Source organism: Coccinella septempunctata, chromosome 3 (genome assembly GCF_907165205.1).
Source record: "Coccinella septempunctata chromosome 3, icCocSept1.1, whole genome shotgun sequence".
NCBI classification, from domain to species: Eukaryota; Metazoa; Arthropoda; class Insecta; order Coleoptera; family Coccinellidae; genus Coccinella; species Coccinella septempunctata.
Genome location: NC_058191.1, coordinates 25041983 through 25067961, shown reverse-complemented (window position 1 = coordinate 25067961; position 25979 = coordinate 25041983). Strand labels below are relative to the sequence as shown.

The following is a 25979-nucleotide window of genomic DNA, read 5'->3' as shown; positions in this document are numbered from 1 at the left end:
AAGGCATAGACATAGAGTCTCAATGTCTATGGTCTACGGTACCGTCCCATTGAACTCAAGAAAGAGTTCAATGTACCTTCCATGGAGGTCTTTTCCTACCTCCATGCAGAGATATATTCTATATCTCTGCCTCCATGGTACCTAAAATGTATTTTCTATGATGCTACTAGAGACAACATCTGTCTCTTGTCAACTGCATATGACCATAGATGTATTCCTTAATTTGTGGTTATGTTATGACTTCGATTTTACAAGTCATTATTAGAATACATTTAATATAAAGTTATTCTTTCAAGAACATTGGAATTTAAGTCGTATACCTATTGCAGATATCTATCGTAGCATAAAATAATACTTTTCAGAAATTTGCGCGATGGAGAGCATGGAAGTGGTTCCGATCGAAAAGGTGAGCATATCCTTTTTTTTTCTGACGCAGCTAATTCATATGCTAATGAGTTGCTTTCTGTGATCCGAGGTGCAAATAAAATTTATTGTCATTAGAGTTGTTTATACTCGCACTAGTTTTATTAACAAAGATGGGTTTTAAGGATGAGGGAAGTCCAATAGACACCAAACAGGTATTGCAAGACATGGATGTAGAAGATTTGTACACAAAGTATAAAAAACTGCAGCAAATGCTTGAGTTCTTAGAAGTTCAGGAAGAGTATATAAAGGACGAACAAAGGAATCTGAAGAAGGAATACCTGCATGCACAAGAAGAGGTCAAACGTATTCAATCTGTTCCCTTAGTTATTGGTCAATTTTTAGAAGCTGTTGACCAAAATACTGGTATTGTGGGTTCGACGACTGGATCCAATTATTATGTTAGAATTTTATCTACGATTGATCGGGAATTGCTTAAACCTTCAGCTAGTGTGGCTCTGCATAAACACAGTAATGCTCTGGTTGATGTTCTTCCTCCTGAGGCAGACTCGTCCATAAGGTAATATTATTTCAACTCGTAAATTTTTTATCTAATAACCATGATATTTTCAGTATGTTGCAAGCAGATGAGAAGCCAGACGTTCAATATAGTGATATTGGTGGTATGGATATGCAAAAGCAAGAAATCAGAGAGGCAGTTGAGTTGCCATTAACTCATTTTGAGCTCTATAAACAGATTGGTATCGACCCCCCTAGGGGAGTTCTCATGTATGGTCCACCTGGATGTGGTAAAACAATGCTGGCTAAAGCAGTAGCACATCACACTACTGGTAAGTATCTTTCACTTGTAATTATTTTTTGTAATAATAGGATTCATATTTTCAATTTAAGAGTGAAGAATGATTTCTAATCAGTCTCACTATATTGATTGGTGTTGACTTTCTTCTCTAACATGTTACATTTATTTTTCAAGCTGCTTTCATCAGAGTAGTTGGTTCTGAATTCGTTCAAAAATATTTGGGTGAAGGACCTAGAATGGTGCGTGATGTGTTCAGACTAGCCAAAGAGAACGCGCCTGCCATAATTTTCATAGATGAAATTGATGCTATAGCCACTAAGAGGTTTGATGCCCAAACTGGGGCTGATAGGGAGGTACAGCGTATTCTTCTGGAGTTATTGAACCAGATGGATGGGTTCGATCAAACTACCAATGTCAAAGTAAGAAAATATTTTTATATTTTCTTTCCATTGCAATGTCTAACCTCAGATCAATATGGCTGAATATAAATAACATGGTCAGATTGATGATTCCTTTTTAAGTACAGGCTGGATATTTCTTGTGTTTCGAAGCCAGATAAACGAAAATGTTGAAATTGCTTTGTTTTACTGGAATTATGATAACACCTTTCAATATTTTTTTATCACTTCAGTACTGCGCGAAGCACAAATTTTGTTATTTAACATATGAATGATATTCTTAATTGATTCCATATACCTAGTTTGAAAAAGAATTTGTTTTCGGAAAATATACAGGGTGGGTTAACAGTGCTTGATAAGTCAATAATTTTTAGTATTGTGTTTGATTTGAACTCCATTAACTTTCAGTGTTTTCCTTCTAGGTTATCATGGCTACCAATCGTGCCGATACATTGGATCCTGCTCTCTTGAGACCTGGTCGTCTTGATAGGAAAATTGAATTCCCTCTTCCCGACCGTAGACAGAAGCGGTTAATTTTCAGCACTATCACAGCTAAAATGAATTTATCTGAAGAGGTGTGCATTTTTTTATCAACCTTAATATCAAGTTTTTTTGTGTTGTTTGTTTATGTTGGCATTTGCCCGTCCAATCATAAAGAAATGTGGAAATTTATATGCTTGGCAAGAATGGCTTTAATGAGATGTAAATTTAATATTGGCAAGAGTAATTGGCCATCCCTTTTAATTTATTATGAACAGAATGGTGCATTGGTAAAGAAGAGAATTAATGGAATGCTTTCTAACAGAATTTGGAATATTTGCATATAAGAAGTTTTGAGGTATTCAGCTGTGCCGTTTTCGGTATTTCACGTTTCACCCATAACTGCGGTAGACATTTTCAGAGTAATCTATCCCTAAAATACTATTACTCCAAACTGACCAGCTATTCAAATCACACATCTTTCTATAGGCTCTGTAAAATGATGGTAAGAAATTGTGGAAATCGGTAGATGGTTAACTTTCATATAGAGGTTGGACGTTTACGTCATTGTATCGCTACCAAGGTTGAAATGTTCCAGAGTTAAGGCCACCTCAAGTTTGGCTATCCTTGGAAGCATAGCGTGCAAATTTTGCCGCAAATAAAACCCCTAAGTAGTGAAATCGATTATCACGCCTAGTAGATATATGTTTTTTCTTCTCCTATGTGCGGTGCCTTTTCCAGACTGAACTGAGGCCTTGTGGCCCATTGTTCATCTGCACACGGTTGGAGAGACTCGCACTGTCAAAAATACCAGAAGTCGGCAGAGAAGTCCCTGGCTTTTCTTCATTTAGTCATAATGAATTCACAATGAAAGTCCACCACACCAAAGATGTTCAAGTTATGCACAATTAGTGCATAATGTGTTTTTGAAGCCCCATCCATTTACCAACTAATCTCTGAGGAGACCAAAATATCACATTCGCCTTATTCTTAATAAGGCCTTAATGCCTTTATTCCCTTGTAGTTTGTAGTCCAATATCAAGATTTCGAAATTGCTCGAATATAGTGAGCCCAACTCCATCAAACTAGGGAGTTTGATGTTGCTTCATAGTAAGAGGAACCATCTCTGACCGAAAGTTTGTTTTCTAAGCACCATCGCTCGATCATACACATGACGCTCAGTATTCGGCGTCAGATCGGAAATGACTACCCATCTATACCCAGTGGCACAAGGTCATCCGCATAGGTCACAACCACGAACCCAGCCCTTGCCAACTTGACCAGGAGCAAATTCAGGTCACCTTAGAAACGTCTTATTGTTCTATCAACAATTCTATCACACTCGCCATGAATGAGAAAGAGATTCATATGACCCTCATTGCTGAAATGAGTTATCTTGTCTAATCCAAATAAAAAGGGAACTCAAATGGGACTGGAAAATGAATTTCGCATATGTGAATTCCTGGTGTTTACAATTTCCCATAATTGGCTTGTTCGTGGAGTGGTTCAGAACAGTTGGGCAAAATTGGTGATACCTGAATTACAACTTTTTCAACCCAACAAGATAGAGGAAAATGTATGGCCCATTACGGTCGTCTTTTTTCGAGAAACTAATAATGCCATCAACTGCATTACTCTATCTTCTTTTGTTTTCGAGTTATAGGTTAAAATTAAAATTTCAACACTGGTCATTATCTCCGTTTCTGTTTAAGCTAGGATGTTGAAATGAAAACATTATATAGACACTTTTTTTATAGCAAACCAGTGGCATACTATGATTTTTTCCAACAGGTATATTTGCTGAGCTATAACATAAATATGTTTTTTTTTATGAAAACAGTAGTTGACTTAGAAAGACTGAGGGTGATGTATAATATATTACTGAAACGGTAAAAAAATGACGATTCTTTCTGAGTCATTTTGAACTACTGTTTTCATAAGAAAAAACACAACTTCATGTTATAGCTCAGCAATTAAACCAGTGGGAAAAAAATCATAGTACGCCACTGGATTGCTATCAAAAAAGTGTCTGTGTCTTCATTTCAACATCCTAGCACGAACAGAAACGGAGATAATGACCAAAGTTGAAATCGGCCAAATTTAAATTTTGGTCTATAACTCAAAAACAAAAGAAGATAGATGAATGTAGTTGATGGCATTATTAGTTTCTCAAAAAAAGACGACATAAATGGTTGTAGTTCAGGTATCACCAATTTTGCCCACCCTGTACAGAGCAAGCGCAAATGGATTTTCGCAACCTCAAAATGAAATGGGTTATTCTCCTCAATTTGGGTTATCACTGCAAGTTTAAACTGAATAATTATGAGTTTCATTTATGATTTTTTCAAATGCACCGCGGAAACTATTCAAAATTATTCTTTAAATATGGGGTTTTAAAATTTAAATCGTTTCGTTTCTAGTTCACGATTTTGCAACGGCGCCCACTATAAAAAAATTGATTTACAGCCATCATAAGGCTCGTACTAACTGGCAAGCCTCAACAGCAACCGGCCATAAAAAACCCATAAAATTTTACGAAATTCCTCGTTCGTCGCAGACTTCGTAGACAGCCATCTTTGTCTATCTCATCAAGATAATGTATTTGTTGTCCTTTATTATCAACGCATATTTAAGTCGATGTTGCCAACTTGTGCAATTGAAACCAAACGCTTTAAATTTTAAATACCCATTTGTATTTTTCATTTTTAAATACTTGAAATAATTTTTTTTTGGGAAACGGTTGAAATGGTCATTTCAAAATGTGACTTTCCAAAGATATTTCATAAAAAATACATCATTTTTGTCAGAAGGAGTATTCCCTATTGCGCTTGCTCTGTACAGTTCATAACCGTTGTGAATTACTTTATGAACAAACCTATTGAAGATGAATAATTATAAGAACTGAATACGATACGCACCTTAGAAACGTAGACAATTTTAGGCATATGGTTAGAATAGGACATTTTTTAATGGTTTTTAGGAAGCAATCATAATTCGATAGAAGAATGTGGGTTACCATTTGAAATAAGCAAATAGCATTCTATCATCAAGATTGCAATAAAAAACATAGCTTCAAAAAAATAGACGTTAAAGGGCAAGTAGCTATGGCCATCTTTGTGATCATTCCAAGTAGGGAATATGTATTTGTCTCTGAAAGCTCGAATTTCTCTAGGAAGCTTCGGAAAATCACCTCAAAATTCTGACGAATCCAAAAGTGTGATAATTTATTGATAAAATATTAATAGGGATAAAAAAGCCTGATACTGCTTGACAACAAAGGGGGGTTTAATGAGGACCCAAAAAATATCCTCGTGAGTTGCCGGTTATAGCATACTCTCTTGCCCTGATTTGTTTTAAACTATACTTGTACTAGAACTATTGGAGTAACAATTTCCCATCAAACTTTTTTTTAATTAATTTTAGGTTGATCTTGAGGATTTCGTTGCAAGACCCGATAGAATCTCTGGAGCCGATGTGAATGCGATTTGTCAGGAGGCTGGTATGCACGCTGTACGAGAGAATCGTTACATAGTCTTGCCTAAGGACTTCGAGAAAGGATACAAAAATAACATTAAGAAAGACGAGAGTGAACATGAATTCTACAAATGAATGAGAGGAAATGTTGTCATTCGCTTCAAAACAAGAGATTCAGTGTATTTATTTCTTTGAATTGCTGAACATAAGTAATTTTGATATTGTTAAAACCAATATACAGTGAAGATAAATTCATTTGTATTTTATTTTTTGCTCATCTAGACTAGGATATTCCTTTCTCAGGTTTGAAGAATTCCAGCAGCTTGTGGAAATCAACATCTTCAAGCACTTTCATCAATTGTGGTAGTTTGGATTTTATATTTATACCCTTCATTTTGTTGTAATCCGCATAAAGATCACATACAATACCTGAAATTCAATGAGCTCATTCGATAAATATCGTAGATTGGAAATGAACATAACTTACCATACAATCGACCTAAGTAATCTGGGTTATTATTGAAATCGTTTCGGAGTATCGATTCTTCAGCCAGTAGTTTCCTGTATCTTTCTGACAAAGAATTCATGTTTTCCTCCTCTGAAAGTTCCAATTCATGCAAAGCGTCCAAGAGGGCTATGTCTTTCTTAAATTTTTGATGCTTCTGGAGGTTTGGAATCAAAATTTTAAGGACATCATCTACAGTCTGTTCATCAATTCCTGAGGAAGGCCATAATATCAATACTGTGTCGAGTTAACTTGAATAATTATTCAATTGGGCCTAACTCACAAGTACTATGTGCCAAGCGCCAAAAGGAACGCAACCACTAAACTGTCGTTTGAGTGTTGATTAGGAAATTAGTAGGAAAACGCACAGACCACAACTTGAAGTCGGTCCAAAACAATAGCTGTGCAAGCCGATTACGGTTTTGTGGCTGGAAAGTGGTCCGCATGAGTAAGTCCCAAGTGAATATAAGGGAAAGTCGACTACTATATTATTAATTCAGATGCATACCCCCCGCCGATATGAATATCAGCAAGTGTTACGATCTGTATTGAGCTAGCTAATTTGCCATCGTCAGGGCCACTATAAGTGGAGAACGTTCCGCCGAAGAAGAGCAGATGCTGACCATGATTTCGGTCTCATTTGACCTCGTCAGAGGAACATAGCGTCTTCTCTAATGGAAAAACTTTTGGAATTGACGGACTCTTATTCATATACTGGTAGACGCTATACTGAGTACTATCATCCAGATGTCGCTGTTTTGACCATACAGTCATCTTCAAAGCCAAAGTAAAAAGCGGAAATTGTATAAATATTCAAAATACGCGATAATTGAATTCTGGACTTATAAAAAAAAATTAAGTGAATAGGTATAGCAACATCTCAATTTTTCGTCAATGGCAAGGGAGACATTAGAGAGAGAGTTTGAAGTGTGATTGGTTGGAATATTGTGACACTTGACCATTGTATGACGTTGTTCGAGACGTCAAGAGTGGATGTACGTAGTTAGGAAGTTCACGGGATTTTGATTACTGTACAAGTTAACTAAGTTTTGCAACTAGTGAATGCTCTCAAAAAAGTGCCATGCTTCGCCTCCCTTACCATAAACTAGACTTAACTGATTGCAGTAAAATCTCCAAAGAAGGGAAAATGATATTTCATTTTTATCGTCAAAGAACCACAGCTAAAGTAGCGAATACCTGAAGAAATACGAGCCAAACCTCTCGTTATATGCCGAAAGCGGTCAAAAACTTTCTAAATCGACTTCATCATATCGCTGATGCCGACCGGCGCTATCTGAGCGATATTGTTTCCAAAACTTGAGTACAAAAACTATATTTTCCACTGATTCAAATAAATAAAACCGCTTTACTATTTTTCATAGCCCTTTGAAACTCGTCAATCGGCTCTGCATGGAGCACCCTGTACAGCAGGGTGAAAGTATTTTTATACCACAAATTCAAAAAAATAACATGAAAATATAAGCAACAAAAAATTCTTAGGGGGGTGTGTAATATTACCCTATATTACTATGCTACCAGTCTGGTTGACTATAATAAAGCTGACTACAGCAAAGATTATAGAGTACTAGCTGACCCGGCAAACGTTGTTTTGCCATATAAATAATTTCCTAGTCATTTCTAAAAAAAAATGATTAAATTACTAAAATGGCTATTAAAAAATAAGGGTTGATCGTAGAAGGGTGAAAATTGAGGTTTGTATGTATTTTTGTATGTTGTATCATAAAAAAATAGAAATTAAAAATTTTGTCCAAAAAATGAAATAAAAAATTTAGGGGTGGACTACCCCTAACATTTAGGGGGATGAAAAATAGATATGTTGGCCGATTCTCATAGATACCGAATAAGCACAAAAAATTTCATCAAAATCGGTCAAGCCGTTTCGGAGGAGTATGGTAACGAAAACTATGACACGAGAATTTTATATATTAGATTAGTATTATTATAGACTCTATAATCTTTGGACTAAATAAAATGAGATTCAGGAAGATCAGGAAAAATATGTTTTGACTTGTCTCACCTATAGAAAATTCCACTTTGATATTTTTCTTGGTAGCTTCATTGCTGATAAATTCTTTGATTATAGAAATTGTTGAAATATTATTGGATTTGAAAGATGCATCTCCTCTCCTGTAAAAAGTTTATTTCATTGTAAAAATACTTTCAAGAAGTTATTTCACTGGATCAGTTGATTTATATGTTGTTATCCGTCGATCTCGAGGGAGGTGTGGTGACAGCGGTGGGATGTGTTTATTTTCCGGGAGAGATTTCTAGTTTTTTTCGAATTTTTTCTCGTAGTCATCCAGGGCCAACCTGTATAATGTAACGTGTTCTTCGGAGTTCTCGATCGACTGCTATTTTTTTATAGGCAAAATAGCATCCTATCATGGTGCATCTAGTCGAAGACAGGATTATTCCTTGTCATTTATAGCAAAGATTACTGAGTTAGTCTATAATCTGTGATTTAAACGTTATCCGTCGATGTCAAAGGGGTATGGTGACAGCGGTGGGATATGTTTATACGAATGGTAACAGAGAACGCCATCTGCTTAACTTCCATGCCGAAGTGCACTTCGACCCGCGAACTGAATTGTGAATGCAGCTCAACGTGTTCTTCGGAGTTCTCGATCGAGCAACTTATTTCTTTATAGGCAAAATAGCATCCTATCATGGTGGCCTCTATTCGAAGACGAATTCCTTATCATTTATAGCAAATATTTATAGAGTTACTCTATAATCTTTGATTTATAGGATGTTATCCGTCGATCTCGAAGGGGGTGTGATGACAGCGGTGGGATATGTTTATTTTTCCGGTAGAGATTTCTAGTTTTTTACCATTTTTTTTTCTAGTAATCAATCTGAGCTTGATCAAGATTATTTTAAAACTTAAATGAAGTTTATTGCATTGATATATTGAAGAAAAGTTTTAAGGAAGGTAATTTATTAAATCTATAATCTGTGTTTACCGAAAAATGATCTATTCATGGACAATGCATTCATAACAGTTTACAATGGACTCATAATGTACTGACATTAAAGGCCAAGGGCTACGAAATGAGTATGGAGTATACTCAAAATAGATACGAGGAAGTTGAATTTCTCGTACTGTTCAACACTCTGTATATTAGTTTTCTGTTCTGTCTGTGGTTCAAGCAACAAAAATACTCATCATAATGGTGAAATGAGAAAGAGATACTTATACGTATGCAGGTGAGTGGCGCACCCAGAATGATATTATGGTGGGCACATATAAGTTCTGGGAGGGCACACATAACTGCATGCTTTATGAAAGTAGTTCCGAAGGCATTTGCCTCCCTACCCTTGGGTGCGCCAATGAGGCAAGAACGGTTAGCATGGTGTTTGAGGTACGGCTGCATCGTGTTTGGCCGCTTGAAACTTGTTTCATAAGAAAAGTGTAAAAATATTTTGATTATTTTTGTTTCATTACTCATTTACATCCTCTACAACTTCCATGGTAAACACGCCCCTGCTTGATAGGCTTTCGTGAATGATTTGTGATTAAAGATTTGGTTCTGCCTCTAGGTGTAAGAATTCATTGACAGAATAGGCTCATGCGATCGCCGTCCGCAGATTAGATTGGTTCATTTTTTAGGTCTTCGGAACTCTGGGTGAACCACCATATCAGAAGACTAATATTCCTATTTAAATAGCAAGCTGAATTGCGCATTGTGCATAAAAAATGCTCCAAAAGTAATTCATGTGTCAAGTGAGTAATACGTGAGGGGGAATTAATATAATTAGGTACTACCGAAAAATGAAATTCCATATTCTTAGGCTGAAACAGTCATGATTCATTGGATTCCACTACTTACGAGTAGCAGCATTGCAGAATTGTGCCTAGGAAAGAAGATTTGAAAAATATGCTGTTATTTTCGTTGGCCTGAGTGGCCTGAGGCTTTTCTGGAACTTCTGGCACACATTTGCAAATCCAAGCGTGAATTTCAGCCAAACTGAAACTGCCCTTGATTGACAAGGTATTGACGTTCCTAAAATGTTTTGTTTTTTATAAAGTTTTAAAACAAATTCGTTACAATTACCCAGAGTGTTCGACATTGTGTACCCTGTAATGGTGTGACAACGGCTTTACTTCATATTTACGCACTCTGCTGCATTTTGGTTGAACCAGAGGGGTAATGTATGCTTGAAGAACGCCACTTTGTCCTTCAATGGTACGAATTTTTATTTCAAGGCGGTTTGTGTTCATCTGGCATCGGTACGTGACCAAAAGGGCGTTTCGACTCTGAAAAAATATGAAGGAATTAATTGAAAACATTCCAAACCAGCCGGTCAGTTAAGTATTCTCCTATTGTGTTTTCGAGAAAACCTTTACAGTATTTAGTTAGACAGAACATTTTCAGAATGATAAGAACTAATTCAGGCGCATAGCATCCATCAAAAAGCACATAACTTTCACATTCCGGTTTTGAAGGATAATCTTCATATTCTTCGTGTCCAACCTACTCGAAGCTGAGAGATAGTACCAAAGAGTTCTTTTTTTTTCGCCATCGGAAAATGCCCGGAATTTGCAAGAAGACATCACGAAAGTCACAATAACCATTAATTGTAATTTGTATCGAAATTCTAGAGTAGGTCCTGATGGCTTTATATCACCTCCTATACCGCATTCACATGCCTTATCTTGATAGTAATCTACACTCATTCAAAGACCACCTCCTTATATGAGGAATTATCAACAAATATTTATTATGAAGATTCTGTAATATTCGGGAAATCATAAAAAACCTAGATAGATACTCACTTCTGCCAAACATTCGCTATAACTAACAACTGCCGAATTTTTTTCTACATCTAAAAGATCCAGCTTAACATCACTCTGCAGCAGTATATTATCTATTGCTGTTGGTACTTCAATGGTCAAAGTGTAGGTGGAATACTGTTTGTCTAAAATGAACTGAAAATAAAGAGTAGAACTCATAATGGATAAAACTAAATATTAGCCAAAATACTTCAGTATACTTACAGAATCATTAACAGCTAATAGCGGAATGGCCGAATACTCGTCAAAAATAGACTGTGTTGATGATTGATATTTTTCTCTTTCTTTCGCTACTTTTCTTTGCAAATCATCTATTTCATTCCTATGAAAAATTCAAGTTTTGAAATTACAAACTCATTATATAGTAATCAATCTTCATTTTTCGATATAAATAGTGGTGAAAAGCTGCACTACTTACTTCAATTGAACGCAAATTTTGTGGATAAATCATGTATGGATGAATTTTTTCATTTTGAAATGAAAAAAAAATGGTGGATAAGTATCACAGACAAAAGAAAAATTTATACTTTTTCAATCCAATTAATTGAATATATATTGGTTGTCAAATGGCTACTTATGCATCCAGAATGGAATTTTAAATTGTAAACTAATTAATTCAGATGCATTACATCCGCAGATAATGAAATCTAACAAACTTCAAAGTATTAGCAGAAGTTTCATTTCGTCGACAAAGAGTAAATGCTGACTATGGTTTCGGTATTATTTAACCTAGTGACAGAAACAAAACTCCTTCATCAACGAAACTAGAATGCAGAGACAACAGGTTGTCAACAGCAGGTTGTCTCTGCTAGAATGAATTGCCGGCTCCTTTTATTCCATGTCAGTAGCGGATCAGTAGCCCTCGTTTTGCTCTCATTTTGCTCCGTTTTGCTTACCACTCAGTTTATTTTGCTCATCTAAGTATATACAATGAGCTATAGACTATTCAAAGTACCATGCTGGTGTTATAGTACACCAGCAACAAATATTCAATTTCTTAGTTCCCAACAACAAAAACATGTTCAACCCTCTCACTCCCGAACTGTTCTGATGGCGGCCAAAACGGAGCCGCCACTAGTTTGACCTTATTACGAGTTTGTCGCAAGCTATTTACGATACCGTATTGATTCTTGATACTATCTCCACAAAGTCTTCTTATTCGTTATTTAATTCTACTAACTATATCAATTCAATTTGACCGCCTTTTTTTTAATTAGGATGCCTACAAACTCGGGAACTATAGAGTAATGAAATGAACTGACGCATTCGTCCCCTTGAATGCGGAAAATTTCACGAATTCTTCATCAGTGAGTCGAACTCACGCCTTTGAACCCATTTTCAGAGCCAAACTTCTGGGCTCTATGATCATACTTTTGTTCCTCACAAAATGAGCGTAAAACGATAACTGGTCGTTACTCACCTAAGTTTAGAGATTTTGTTCGCCGTATCAGCTGAAAAAATCATATTTTCTCCCTGTTCGTTTTTCTCCACATTTTTTTCGATTTTCTCTGAAGTCAAACTGAAAATTCTACCCGTGTACGTTGAAACCAAGACTTCATCAAAACCTCCAGTATTCAGTATACCACACTGCACTGCAGTCACACTCTCATTACAGTTCTGCAAAAAAACCTGGGAATTCTCGGTAGCAATTAAGGAAATATATAAACTTACATAAGAAAATATGAGGAGCGATGCATCGTTTGGATCAGAAATATTTATATTGTATATTTCTATGTTACCATCTTGTTTTCCGATGACTAAATTGTTATTGCCATCCCCAGTCAAGTCATAGCTGTCTATACATGATATATTGCTAGAAGTTTCTCCATTGACAATCAACCATCTTTCGAAACCTTGAGAACTAGATGAAAAATTAGTTAGAGTTTATTTTGATTTATAATCATGAATCGACAAACGAGAATTTATGGGGGATAAACAGATGAAGTTTGTATTATTTTATCCTCCTTTCTTCATCTCTTTCATTTTCTGAACGAATACAATGAGAGGTATGACGATGACTTTGACTTTTGAACACAAAGCAGAATTACAGCGAGAATCGAGTTTAACTTTACAATGCACTCAATTTGGGTGCATAGTTTCCATAGTAAAGGCAAATAAAACACTATTCCAGATAAAATTACTTAGGTGATTTTTAATATATCCTCAACATGTTTCGAGCGATTAACAGCTCATCTTCAGGAGAAAAATCACAGAAGTGAAGTTGAAAAAACGAAAGAAACTATGGAGAAACAGTAATATAGCCAAATATAAAATGACGAAAGTATAAAACTGAATGTAATACAATAACCTAAAAAAAAAAACAATGACAAAACAAAGACAAAAGAGGAAAAAGGGGGCACACATAACTGCATGCTTGATAAAAGTAGTTCCGAAGGCATGAATGAATATTAAATTGAATCACGAAAGTGATGCAGTTTTTTGCGGAGTTACCGAAAAGTGAATCTCAACCGCAGATTGACATTTTATTGATAACTACCTGTCTTAAGGCAAAAGGTAAAGGAGATTTAAGTATTTGGGTATTTACTTTTTCACATCCAGAAGTCCTACTCGTCCGTCTTGAGTACCAAATAAGACATACTTCTCCTCATCTTGCTCTAAAACATGAAGGACTGTAGGTGCGCTGTCTACCTCCATGCTGAGTGTTACTCGACCATGTTCTAATACCCTTATCATGCGTCCTTCGCAGGCGATCAATGAGATAAGTCTTCCAGTCTAGAACATTTCAATATCTTTAAAAACTTGTTGTAAGTCAAATAACAAGAAAAAATGGTTTGAAGTTTACCTGTTCTTGATGGAAAGCGATAACATCTACAATTTTATCACCACATAGGTAAGCTCCAATCTCTTTACAATCCCTATAATGATTATATATGTGATTGCCACATAAGAAGAGATCGTTTTCCAAAACGAACCTGAAGCATAAATGATACTGATCAGAAATTTTGAAAATCTATAATATAAGTATAATGGATTCATTTAGAATGAATTTAAGTGGGAAAACTTAGGTTTAGTTTCATTACAACTTCCATTCCTGGCTTTAAAGATTGTTCCATTCTAATCCACAGACAGATTTACCAGTAAAGACCTTAAGACTACGAGGATAGCTACTCAAGTTTTCAGATATAGCAACAATGATGTGAAGAAAGCAAATTCGATATTGTCATCATAGAGGTTAGTATTTTTAATGGCGTAAATATTCGATTACGATTATTGTGTTCTCAAACCACAATTCACATTTGATAGGCTTATAATACGTTGTGAAGACGAGAAAATTTTCAACATCTTAGCGGATTTGATATGGGGCCATTACTGAGCTTGCGCAAGGCTGGTTGGACTGGTTTGAGAAATAGCCACGAGGTTGCACATAAGGGTAAAAGGCAGTAGACGAAGATTTAAAGGTTAAAGATGTGTCAGAGGAAAAATCCCACCTCGAGATCGCCGCCTTAGGCTTTTGGCTCTATGAAACCGCTCCATTTCCATAATCCTCAAGGTCAACTGCGGGCCAATAGTTTGCAGAGCATGAGAGGCCATTTACATCCTGTTTATCGCCGGATCAGAAGTTTTGGATATACTTCATACCGTCTTCAATTTGTCCACCTAGTCACCGAAGTGATTGACTGTCTTGGTGCAGACAGCGGCTGAACTGGGACTTTGAATGGAATGGAATAACATTATCTTTAGTAATAAGAATTGAATTCAGATGCATACCACCCGCCAATATAAATGTCACGATTTGAATTGAACTAGCCAATTTGCCATCGTCAGGACAACTAGATGGATAACATTCTACCGAAGAAAAGCAGATTCTGACCAGGGTTTCGGTCTCATTTCACCTCGTCAGAGCACCACAGCTCATTCTCCGATGGAAAAACTTTTGGAATTGATGGACTCTAATGAAAAACTGGCAGACGCTTCTGAGTATTATCGAGTCGTACTCGGGCGCCACCCATGCAGTATGAAACGAGATCCGATTCATACCTCTCCAGATCGAAACACAGAAGAAAACAATGGCATATGTCCCATATTTTCTCTAATTCATTATGCTGGTAGGGCTAATGTACACAACATACGTGTAAGAATTGAGAAGGTGGGAACACGTTCAGTTCACGGCGGAATTGATGCCAGCGGTAAAATAATGAAGTTATAACGCCTCAAGGCAATGAATACAATAATAAGAATTAAATTCAGATGCATACCACCCGCCGATATGAATATCAACGAGTGTTACGATCCGAATTGAATTGCCAATTTGCCATCATCAGGACAACTAAATGGATAACGTTCCACCGAACTACTAGGTACATGCTACTATTGAACATACAATTCTTTGAGATTCACTTAATTTGATTCCTATGGATCAAATAGTTAAAAAAATATTAAAATTGAATCATTTCTGAATAATATGTGAATGAAATTGGCATTATTGTCCGTTACATCAACTTCAATGTATTGAATGTGAACAAGTCCATTTAAAAATGCATATGATTCAATAGGTAAACTAAACATGTTCTTCATTACCCAAAGATGATGAAAAAAACTTTCCAAAAATATACTGATGCCTAAATTAGGATATATAAAGTATTTTTTCTAATTTTGACATATAAAGTAGCACTTTTTAAAACTCATTGACGTTTTGAAACGTTTTACATTTTCTAACCAGTTACGAAAAGTAAAATATTTCGCAATTGATGATGAAAAGATACTTGCTACCATAGTAACGGAGTGAAAAATTAAATATTTCCGTCACTGGATGCTTGTTCAGCCAAGGGACGCATGTAATGCTTGTATAGACGTTATTGGTACTTTCATAATTCGACTTCATAGTAACATCCTATTCAAAATTAGAAAAAACATTGTGTGCAACACATTGGGAAACACTATTTTTCTTTTTTCGGGTTCTTTTGCTCAACGAGCGAAGCGCTCATTACGAAAAATTGTGCTTTCCCCAACTAGTTGCACAAATATCTATTCAAACATTCAAATTCAATCTTCAAAATTTCAAATGACAGAACACAAATCACTACTTGTCCTTCAAATGAAGTTGAGGGAAATCTACCTTTTTCCAGCGTCATCTATATATTGAAAGAAACACCCTGATGGGTGTTTTAATATTCACCCCAAGTTAATAGAGGGCGCAGAAAAACGATTTAGTCTCGTAGTATGGAAGTTTCCAATCTACATCACTCTAATCTATAGAGTAAATAAAAATGAATATTTTGATTTTCAATGTATGTGAGGATGAGAGAACGGTGTTTCTTACATAGATACAATTGGCTCTGTCATGCAAGAGTCGAAAGTAAGGAATAATTTCCCCTTTCTTGTATATCCGTGGACCTCACTATCCAAGGCTACGAAAATTTTATCAGTTGACGTCCCTTAAAAAAAGAATTCAAGATTTTTTATCGTGAATGAAATCAATTAACCTACCCATAGCACCTCCGAGTCTAAGAGATGTGATTTCTGAACCAGGTAAGGTTTTGAAAACCAAAGAAATGTCTTCCTTTTTTATGCTGAAAACTTGAAGAATGCCATCCTTGTCAGCTACAGCCACCTGAAAAACAATAACTAGAATTTCTACGAGGTTCTCATCATGAGAAAAGGACCAAAAGTATTGCTAGATCTTCATTAACTTTAACGAGTGGTTCTATTATAATATTATTTTATTAGAAATATCCCGTTCTGCCTCATATATGCAATGTTTTATCAAACGCTTACGTGAAACAAACTGTACAGACTCAATGGACTCAGATCAATTTGGTAATATTTTAGAAAGCAACAGATAATGGAATAGATGATGTTTCTATTTTAATTTCATATGAAAGAATATCTTTCACTAGTGGCTTAGAAACTGCTTCACTCATACGTTGATCAAATCACACATTTCTTGTCTTTTTCTTTTATTTACAGAAATATTCAATTTTCACTGATAATTAGGTAAAAAAGCCAAGAGTTCTTAGAAATCTTTTCACTATTTCAAATATCCCACATCTGAAACTGATTACCTATATTTTGGGCTCCATTCAAGAAACAAACTTTATTTCAAATTAATCTGGAAATATTATTATGTAGTGTCAGTGACTGTAGTTAGTTTCGATTACCTTTTGAGGTTCCTTCAGATAATTCGAAGGTAGCAACTTCATGCAATTCCTAGATGTTAAACCAACAATGGTATAATCAAGTCTGGAAAGATCCAATTCCATGACACTCCTAGAATTCACCTGAAGAAATTATACTTCTTTACCACTGAAACCACTACTGCTCTCCACACTGAAGAATTTTTTTGTTTGTATTGCACCCAAGTTGCTAAGTAGCGCCCCTGGGTACGGGGTGTACACAATAAACATTTTCTGTTCAAATCCGTTTTAATTCATTTAAAACAGTAATTGGGTGAAACATGCTGAGATGAGAATTACCTAGTACCTAGATGAATATTTCTTTTTGATGAAATATAATAGAAATGCATGCCATTGTTCGAAGGATTGATATTCACCTTCCATAAGATAAGATCCTGCATGACTGTTTATTAGGCAAATTTTCAATCTCTCATGTCTTCAGAATAATATTTTGTGGAAGGAGTACGTCTGCAGAGGTATTTATTATGCAAAAGTTTGCCATCAGAACAATTTTGGAATGATATTTGAAGAATCACACGTAAAGGTACCTTCATTTAAGAAGAATAATATTCTTACCATGACGAGCCTATAAATTCATAAAGTTCTATTATTTTTCCATAGAATTAACAATTTTTTGTTAAGTTTGAGAATTGGAATGCTACACGTAAAATCAATGATTATATTTTCCCCTCACCCAACAAACACAATATACAGCAACTGTACAAATACTGCACTACAAGTGCCACCAGAATGCAGCACTGAGATTGCTGTACTGTAACTGCACAGTTTCTGTATTGATAATTCTGCATTTTCAAAACGCAGTTCTTGATGTACAGTAACTGCACAGTCTCTGTATTGATAATTCTGCATTTTGAAAACGCAGTTTTTGATTTACAGTGACTGCACAGTTTCTGTATTGATAATTCTGCATTTTCAAAACGAAGTATTTGATTTACAGTGACTGCATAGTTTCTGTATTGATAATTCTGCATTTTCAAAACGCAGTTTTTGATGTACAGTAACTGCACAGTTTCTGTATTGATAATTCTGCATTTTCAAAACGCAGTTTTTGATGTACAGTAACTGCACAGTTTCTGTATTGATAATTCTGCGTTTTCAAAACGCAGTTTTTGATGTACAGTAACTGCACAGTTTCTGTATTGATAATTCTGCATTTTCAAAACGCAGTATTTGATATACAGTGACTGCACAGTTTCTGTACTTGCAATTCTTCATTTCAAAAATGGAGTATTAGATATAGAGTTAATAATAGAATCTAGAGTAATAATTCATAGGAATTCCTAAAACTTAAACATATACCTTCTTCAAGAAGTTGAAAATTCGATTATGAAGGTTAAAGAGACATTTCATAAACAGATTTAATTCAATAATTGAAGACTCCTTTCATTACCAAAATATGGATTATACCCATGGTAGAAGAATACTTCATCGCACCATGGTGGTACCAGAATTAGCCAAATGATGGCATCACTGCTTTTGACGGTTGCGATCACAAGGTAGCATACACGTCATAGACATAACCCCAGTTTAGTCTATGATACACGTCTATTGCGGTGCAGCATACGCCAAACGATGGCGCCACCGGCGACGCACTACTCTATATCCTCTATGTAACCGGCGTTTATAGCAAAGAGTTCCTCTTTGTTTATAGCAGGCATGAACTACGCTGCTTCGACGATTGTCGAAGGTAACTCCTATGGTTCATTAACCTCCACCCTCAAGAGCAGGCCATTCCTCAAATAGCGTGAACTCACCTTTGCGCTTACCGCCAAAATATCAAGTGAAATTGAAAATTTCTAATTTGCAGAATAGATATTCTGTTTATAACTAGGAAACTTCTCTAATAGAATATTGTTTCGTAATTGCAAGTTTCGATATAGTTTTTACACAGTGACTGCTACATTTAAAGTGCAGCTTACTATACAGTTTGAGCACAGTGTCTATTGTATATAAAATACAGCTTGCTGTACAGTTCTTGCGTGAACAAACTCCATATAAAATACAGCTAGCTGTACAGTTTTTTGCACAGTGACCACTGCATTTAAAGTACAACTGTATAGTTGTAGCACGTAACTGCTGCATTTGAATTGCAGCTTGCTGTACAGTGGATTGCAATGCCATCGCTGTTTTCGAAGTGCAGCTGTGGCTGCATGTCGAATGCAGTGTGTACTGTACAGTGACTGCAAAGTCCACCGGGACATATATGGTCCTTTTTGGTGCAGTTATTGCATTGCCGTAACTGCAGTCAATTGAAGCAACGAAGTACAGTTTTTGTACAGTGACTGCATTTCAGTGTTTGCTGGGCATAATAACAGAACAGATATGATCATAAAATTATTCAACTACTTACAGAAAAACAAGAATTTCGAATTTTCTGAAAACAAGTTTTCCTATTGTTGTTAAGTGTAAACCATTCACAATACTTATTTGAATGAAAAAAAATTGTAGTCAGTTGTTAAATGCATGGTTTTCTTATAGAGGTTTTATGCTGCAGCGAAAATGAAATGTAATCAAGATATTTTTCCCAGTTATGTTCATTTGTATTCTATAGTTCGACTTGTTTTTCTCTTCTTATTGTAAATATACTTAACATCTTGATTTTCCGGCATTAAAATGAAAATTCATTTATTTATTTTAATTTCAATTTCTGATTCGAGAGGGAACAAATTTTCCGCTCTTTGCATCCCGTTAAGGTAAAATGAACACTCGTCCGAAAAACAGATATCGAACATGTATATTCGATTACCGTTAATCATTTTACTGACCACTTCACAGAACTGTAGTCGGCGATCGGGATTATCCTTATTCATTTCCTGAACCAATCGTATCTTATAAGGATGGAATTTATGTTGTTTAAGGATTTTCATGATTGTTGCGCGTGAAACAACATATACATCGGGCAATTTTCACTTAAGGTCGGATCCATTGCTACATGACCTAAGATAGACACTTCCCTCGCTTCGTCTCTTTCATTCACCCTCTTTCTGTTTCCGACTGAAGCAGTAGCATCAAATTTGGCAACAAGTTGTACAACGTAAGCAGCGGATACATTTTTTTAGGATGTCATTGGTTAAATGAAGCCATTGTTGTTCTCGAAGAGTCGTTATTTCTAAAAAATTATCATTGTTACCCTTTCTTCTACGAAATACACCATTTTAATTCTTCTACAAATTTACAATAGCTTTGACACACTTGTCTCTTCTTGAAAATTGACCATAGACTAAGGTAAATCAAAAACATGGACCGTCTTCTCTTTTGGACAAAAAATTAACAACATAACTACTAAATACCTTTGAAATATGTCGATTACGAATAATATTCTCGATATAAAATCCACATTGCCTCTTTACTATTTTCGATCTCATTTCATTAACGAAAAGTTGTCGAATCCGGTCCGAGCGATTTTCCACATTTTCATCTTAACGTCGGCAAATCGAGGTGTGAAGTTATCGTTGGACCATCCTGTATAATTCGTGTATGTAAGTCAATGATTTGGGAAATAAAAATAATTATCTATTCTATTCTATACTAAGAAATTAGATGAAACCAAGGTTTTTGGTATAGATTAGATACCCATCTCATCAGTTTTTATTTTCCAAAGACGAACATGTATACCTAACAGCTGAAAAATTATAGATTTCTGCAGTGGGATCGGCAACAAAAGGTATTTGTTGGGATAGGAATTGGGTTCTTTTTAACAAACCTTCTTTGAAGAACCTCTTTATTGAATTTAAATGAATTAGACTTCTAAAAAACGAAAAAACGAACTAAAAAGAAGAAGAAAATTGTAATTTAAAAACAGTTACAATAATTGGAAGTGCAAATATCAATTAAGGTAAATGTACCTTATTTAATCAGTGTCACATTTTGTTACATTCGGAGGTTTTCATTTTATGGCATTTTATGGCAAGATAAAAATTTCCATGGACGGATATGAAAAATCTGTTATTTGAATGTAAAGCACATTTGTGAACAATTTTCGCCCATTCTCACTATCAAAAATTATTCGACAGTCGAGCGCTGTTGTTGTAGTAGGTATATCCTAATAAGGCCAGTGACTTATAGGGTTTCATATTTACTTCAAAATGACACTCTCAAAGAAAAAAACTACATACGGGGTGTTTTCAAAGGTGAGGGTTTTTTTTGGCAAAAGGTAGATGGTTCAGTACCAAGTTCATCAGGTCACTTTTGAGAGAATCATAATTGTTGTATCGGCGTGCAATTTAGTTTTGTTTAGGTGATTTTTGGTGAAACGCTTCATTTTGACCAGTTCTACCTTCTGTTGAAAAAAACACTCACCTTCAAATACACCCTGTATAAACGAATGTCAATTCAATTTAGTGTATGTAGACTTGCTTGTAAAATGATTTAGAATTAATTTTTTATTCAATTACAAAATGATAGAAGAATCCAAATCCTATTATTAATAGACCATTCATCAAAAATTTCTCTTCTTCCTTCAAATTACTCCTTAGGCTGGCCGTAAATAGTTCTAATAGACTCAATAGAGCCTTGACACATTCCTCAATCCTCAGCAGTTCCCCCATTTATGGACCATTCTGAAGAGCTTGCTTTAGGATGATAATCGGTAATCAGTACTAAGTGCACTCTATAACGTTCCCGAAACACTTTTATCTCATTACCTACTCCGAAGAACAATTATTGTTATTATCCCAATAGAGAGCAACTCAGGAAGGAACGTAAAGGAAAGTATCCGAATTAGTCGAATCTCAACTTAGCGAAAAAGTTTCAGATACGAAACCGCCTGACAAATATCCAAGACGGCTGAAAGATATGCCGAAAATGAACGCGTGAAGGGAGAGAGTGATTGTCCTCATTGCCTCTGGACAGGAGTCCATTCTGTACTGAACGAACAAGGGAAATCGTCTATTCCACCAAGGTTATTGATTTAGCATTGTTTCTCGTTCATCGGCATAACAAACACCTTAATTCTTTAGGAAAAGTTTATGCGTAAGATGAAAAAAACCTCGAGCATTGTTCTACAAAATAGTAGATACCTAAGATATGAATTGTTTGCCTTACTTATTACCCAGTGTATATTGCCATAATGCGATTTGACGAATTAGTCTTTAAGTAGGCTATGAAATTTTGAATGTTGATATTATGTATATAAACATGTAGTTGGTACCACCACATTTTTTTTTCGAAAAGTGTAAAATATGTAATTGACGAAGAGGTCTGAAAATATTTTAGGGAAAAAGTTCTTTATCGGAAACTCCAACGTGCAAATTTTCAGCACGAAATTGTGATTAGTTTTCCTTAAACGTCTAATAGGCCATTGCGGTGAATCGGTCTGTACCAATATTACATATTTTTTTTACGAATATTCCCTTACTGATATAAGTTTCATCCTTCATCATTTTCTCGCACTAGTGTAGAAAAATCTATCAATCTTATGTTCGAAGAGAAGTAGCCCGAGGACTGAGCCCTGGGGAACACCCAATTCCAATCTTCGGGAACAGGAGTCACCTAGCTTAACCATCATAGATCGGTTAGAGAGAAAACTTCGAATCCATACTCCTCTAAAACCCATTTGATACATTTTGTCGATAAGAAACCCAGGTTGATAATAATGAATGCTGATTTATTGTTCTCTCATGATCACCTCATTTATTTGAAAAAAAAAATTAAATGAACTGATATTTCATTTTTCAAGTCAACTCTGATTTTAACGTCACACGTACATATGACTTATTACTGTTGTCGAGTTTCAGATGAATGAATCCTCATATTCTCCAGGGTGGACCCTGGAATTAGTAGTTTTCCTCCAGAACACGATGTGATCTTCTCAGATATGGTTCAACGGTCAGTGGTAAACCATTACACTGGTTGACAGTCTCTCGTCCTGGTTCCACCCTGGAAGGTTATCGTGTACTTTCTTAATTGGTATGCTCTGCTCCTTATATTTTGTACTCTTATTGATATATTCCTAATTTATTAGTCTTGCTCGATGTACAGATTATTTCAAGCTCAGACCCTCTGCTCTTCTCGAAACCAACGATTAGTGGTTTTCCTCATTAGTACTCTCATTATGTAACTCTTATAATTTATCAATTGTATCTCCTATTTTTCTGATGGACGTTCTAATCGTGCGCACTTGCACTCTTCAAGACCAACGTTATTTATATTAATTATAATATTCTTCCTTTGCTCATATTTGAATTATAATATTATTGCTCTGCTAATTATAATATTATTGCTCGACTTACATTTAATGTATTCATCTCAATGATGACCACGACCAGACTTCAATTTAGGTTTCACCTCTTGTCCTATTTCATTATTACAACTCCACCTAATTAAAATTCATTATTCTAACCTTCTGTTTTTCTGATGAAATAAAACTTATCTTGATAGTCGAAATTGATTCCTCACATAACTCTTGGTGAAACATGACGAATTGAATTAGGTAAAAACGAAGAGAAGAAAACACTTGATTTAGTTTCACAATTTTTAATTAAAATATTTGTTGACACGCGTGTTTCGGGTTTTACCCCATTTTCAAAACTGAGTACATAAAAACAGAAAGAACACATTCATATAATAATCAAATAGCACATGTTAAAATCGGAGACTGGCGAAAATCTAATTGATCGTTTTCAATTGGGAGATTTTTTTTTGGGCTGAAGATATTTCTAGGATTTCTAAAAGATCTAAACGTTTACCTTTATCACCTTTATGTAGAAGTTTTACATTATTAAAATCTATGAAGTGGTTGACAGTAATGCAATGATTAGAGAAACCAGTTGTTGATTTATTCTGTAGAATAGATCTTTTATGATCCTCAAGTCTAACCCCGAGAGAACGGTCAGTTTGACCTACAGTCCCTGGCCATATTATTAGACGCATTGATTCGATGCAAAATCTCGATATTGAATTATTAAATTGAATGTATATGTTACATATACTTCATCTGTAAATGGTTTTCACATATAATATATCATATTCAATAAAAAATATTGATTTGTTGATGGTTAAACATGAAATTCTAATATTTTGCTGAGCCACCCTGTGTAGCTATGAGAGCTTCATACTATCAATGCAGAATTGTTCGGTTTGCTGCATTCGAAGATAATGATTTCACATGTGGATTATCGAAATAACGTCCGAACCTGCAGAATGCAAGACGTCCACTGGAATGCATAGTACTGATTCATACTTAAGTACTAATACTACAACATCAAAAATAAATGCCAAATAGAACAATTTAATGAGAGTCGTAGATGAAACTAACATTCTGTGGAAATGAAATTCAAATATTCTGCTTTTTCCTCGAGCAATACCAGTAAATATAAAAAAAATCCTCAGTGCGTCTAATAAACTGGCCAGGGACTGTATGTAAAATGCAGGGCATTCATCACATAACAGCAAATATACACCACTTAACTGCAAATTAGTCAGTCCTTCCTTGCCATTAAAAAATATTGATCTTAAATTCTTCTTATTGGTACATATAACATCAATTTCATTTTTTCTTATTCTTTTACGAAGTTTTTCACTGAGAGATGACGCACTTGCCCCAACTTATCTTAAATCCTTTATTTTCTCTGAAATGATTGCGTGCAAATATGAAAAATAACATACAAAATAAATAAATTGGTATGGGCTCGAAAATATGTGCAACGTAGTCTTATCGATGCAGAATAACGAATTCTTGTTCAATATGAAAAATTCCCATTTTCTCTAAACATAATCAAATTTATCCTTGGTGGAATTGTCTCTTTTCGGTTCGAACCTCCTTGCGGCAATTTGTCCAAGGAGCAGTGAGCTGGCGTCGCCCCCCTCCAGGATTCATCCGGCTACCCCAAGGGACCGGCCTAACTACAGACCGTTCCTTTCCCCACCGTCTTCTTCTTCTTCTTTGGACTCTCCGTAATAAACATCCATCACAGTGTTTACTTTTCACCCTGTGCACCTCGAGCACTTCGCCCGCCGAGGCTGCTTCTGGAAAATTTCCTTGTTAATTTTACGAGAGAGGCCCTTTCGTAAGAGGGTGAATTTTTCGTGAGTTTTATAAGGGAGAACTGAGGGTAACGTTCTGATTTTCCGCACGTTCATAATTTTTCCTTTGTACTCGAAGGAGGGACATCATAATGAGAATGTGAAAGAGGTAAGAATAATCAGCCGCAACTCGCTTACTTATCAAATTATTGAGAAGTTTTTAAGCTATGCTCAGACTGGAAATATGAAAATATTGAAACCTTCATCGGTTTACGGCCATACCACGCTGACAATGCCAGTTCTCGTCCTTTAGTCCTTAACATCATTGTAGAAGTTCAGTGTTGATCTGAATTTTCAAGATATACAGAGTCGCCAACTTACAACAAAACAAAGTCATGTCGAGGAACTAGAAATTACCCGTTTCTCTGAATAAAAATTACCGAGGAAACTACTTATAACTCCTGTCAGTGGCGGCTCGTGATCTAGTTCACTAGGGGGCTACTTTTAGAATAATAATAAAAATATGAAATTTTAAAACCAGTTTCCCGCAAAATTTGATGCAATTTATAATTCTTTTTAAAACATACCTGTTTTTATCTACTTGCTCGTTGTGCTTAATAATATTATTCCGGTAAGCTGAATCTAATTAGTCGTAACCTTTTCTATTGGTGAACACTATTTATCCAGCCCTCGTCCAAGTTAGGTTGTCTATGATCCAAGTATCGGAGAATGCAAAAGAACATCAAACATCCAAAAAGATAGCGCACCAGCTCATTTCGTTCAACCAGTGCGTCAATTCTTAAATGAAAATTTTCCTCATATGAAAAAAGGGGATATTGAGTGGCCATCCAGATCACCTTATCTGGCTCCACTGGACTTTTTTCTATGGGGTCTCCTGAAATCCAAGATTTACGCTACCCAGTCACTGGATGATTTGCGAATTCGGATCATTCATGAATGCTGTCAAATTACACCAGAAATGGAGTTAAGTGAACGTTTTCAGCAT

General features: G+C 35.5%; 2 protein-coding genes across 2 annotated transcripts; one reads left to right on the top strand and one right to left on the bottom strand.

The window, feature by feature from the left end:
* The first annotated feature begins 198 nt into the window (after positions 1-198).
* LOC123309902 (26S proteasome regulatory subunit 6B) lies at positions 199-5786 on the top strand. Its single transcript, XM_044893202.1, has 6 exons — positions 199-406; positions 549-943; positions 997-1214; positions 1358-1602; positions 2004-2156; positions 5485-5786. Exons 1-6 carry the CDS (start codon positions 374-376, stop codon positions 5668-5670), a joined length of 1230 nt encoding a protein of 409 aa, XP_044749137.1. The 5' UTR covers positions 199-373; the 3' UTR covers positions 5671-5786.
* Positions 5690-17126, bottom strand: LOC123309901 (Bardet-Biedl syndrome 7 protein homolog). Its single transcript, XM_044893201.1, has 14 exons — positions 16976-17126; positions 16305-16428; positions 16138-16252; positions 13660-13789; positions 13402-13589; positions 12528-12717; positions 12277-12473; positions 11061-11178; positions 10839-10991; positions 10117-10319; positions 9892-10065; positions 8079-8188; positions 6023-6253; positions 5690-5964 (listed from the first exon to the last, which is right to left on the bottom strand). The coding sequence occupies exons 1-14, from the start codon at positions 17075-17077 to the stop codon at positions 5819-5821; spliced, it is 2181 nt and encodes a 726-aa protein (XP_044749136.1). The 5' UTR covers positions 17078-17126; the 3' UTR covers positions 5690-5818.
* Positions 17127-25979: the final 8853 nt, after the last annotated feature.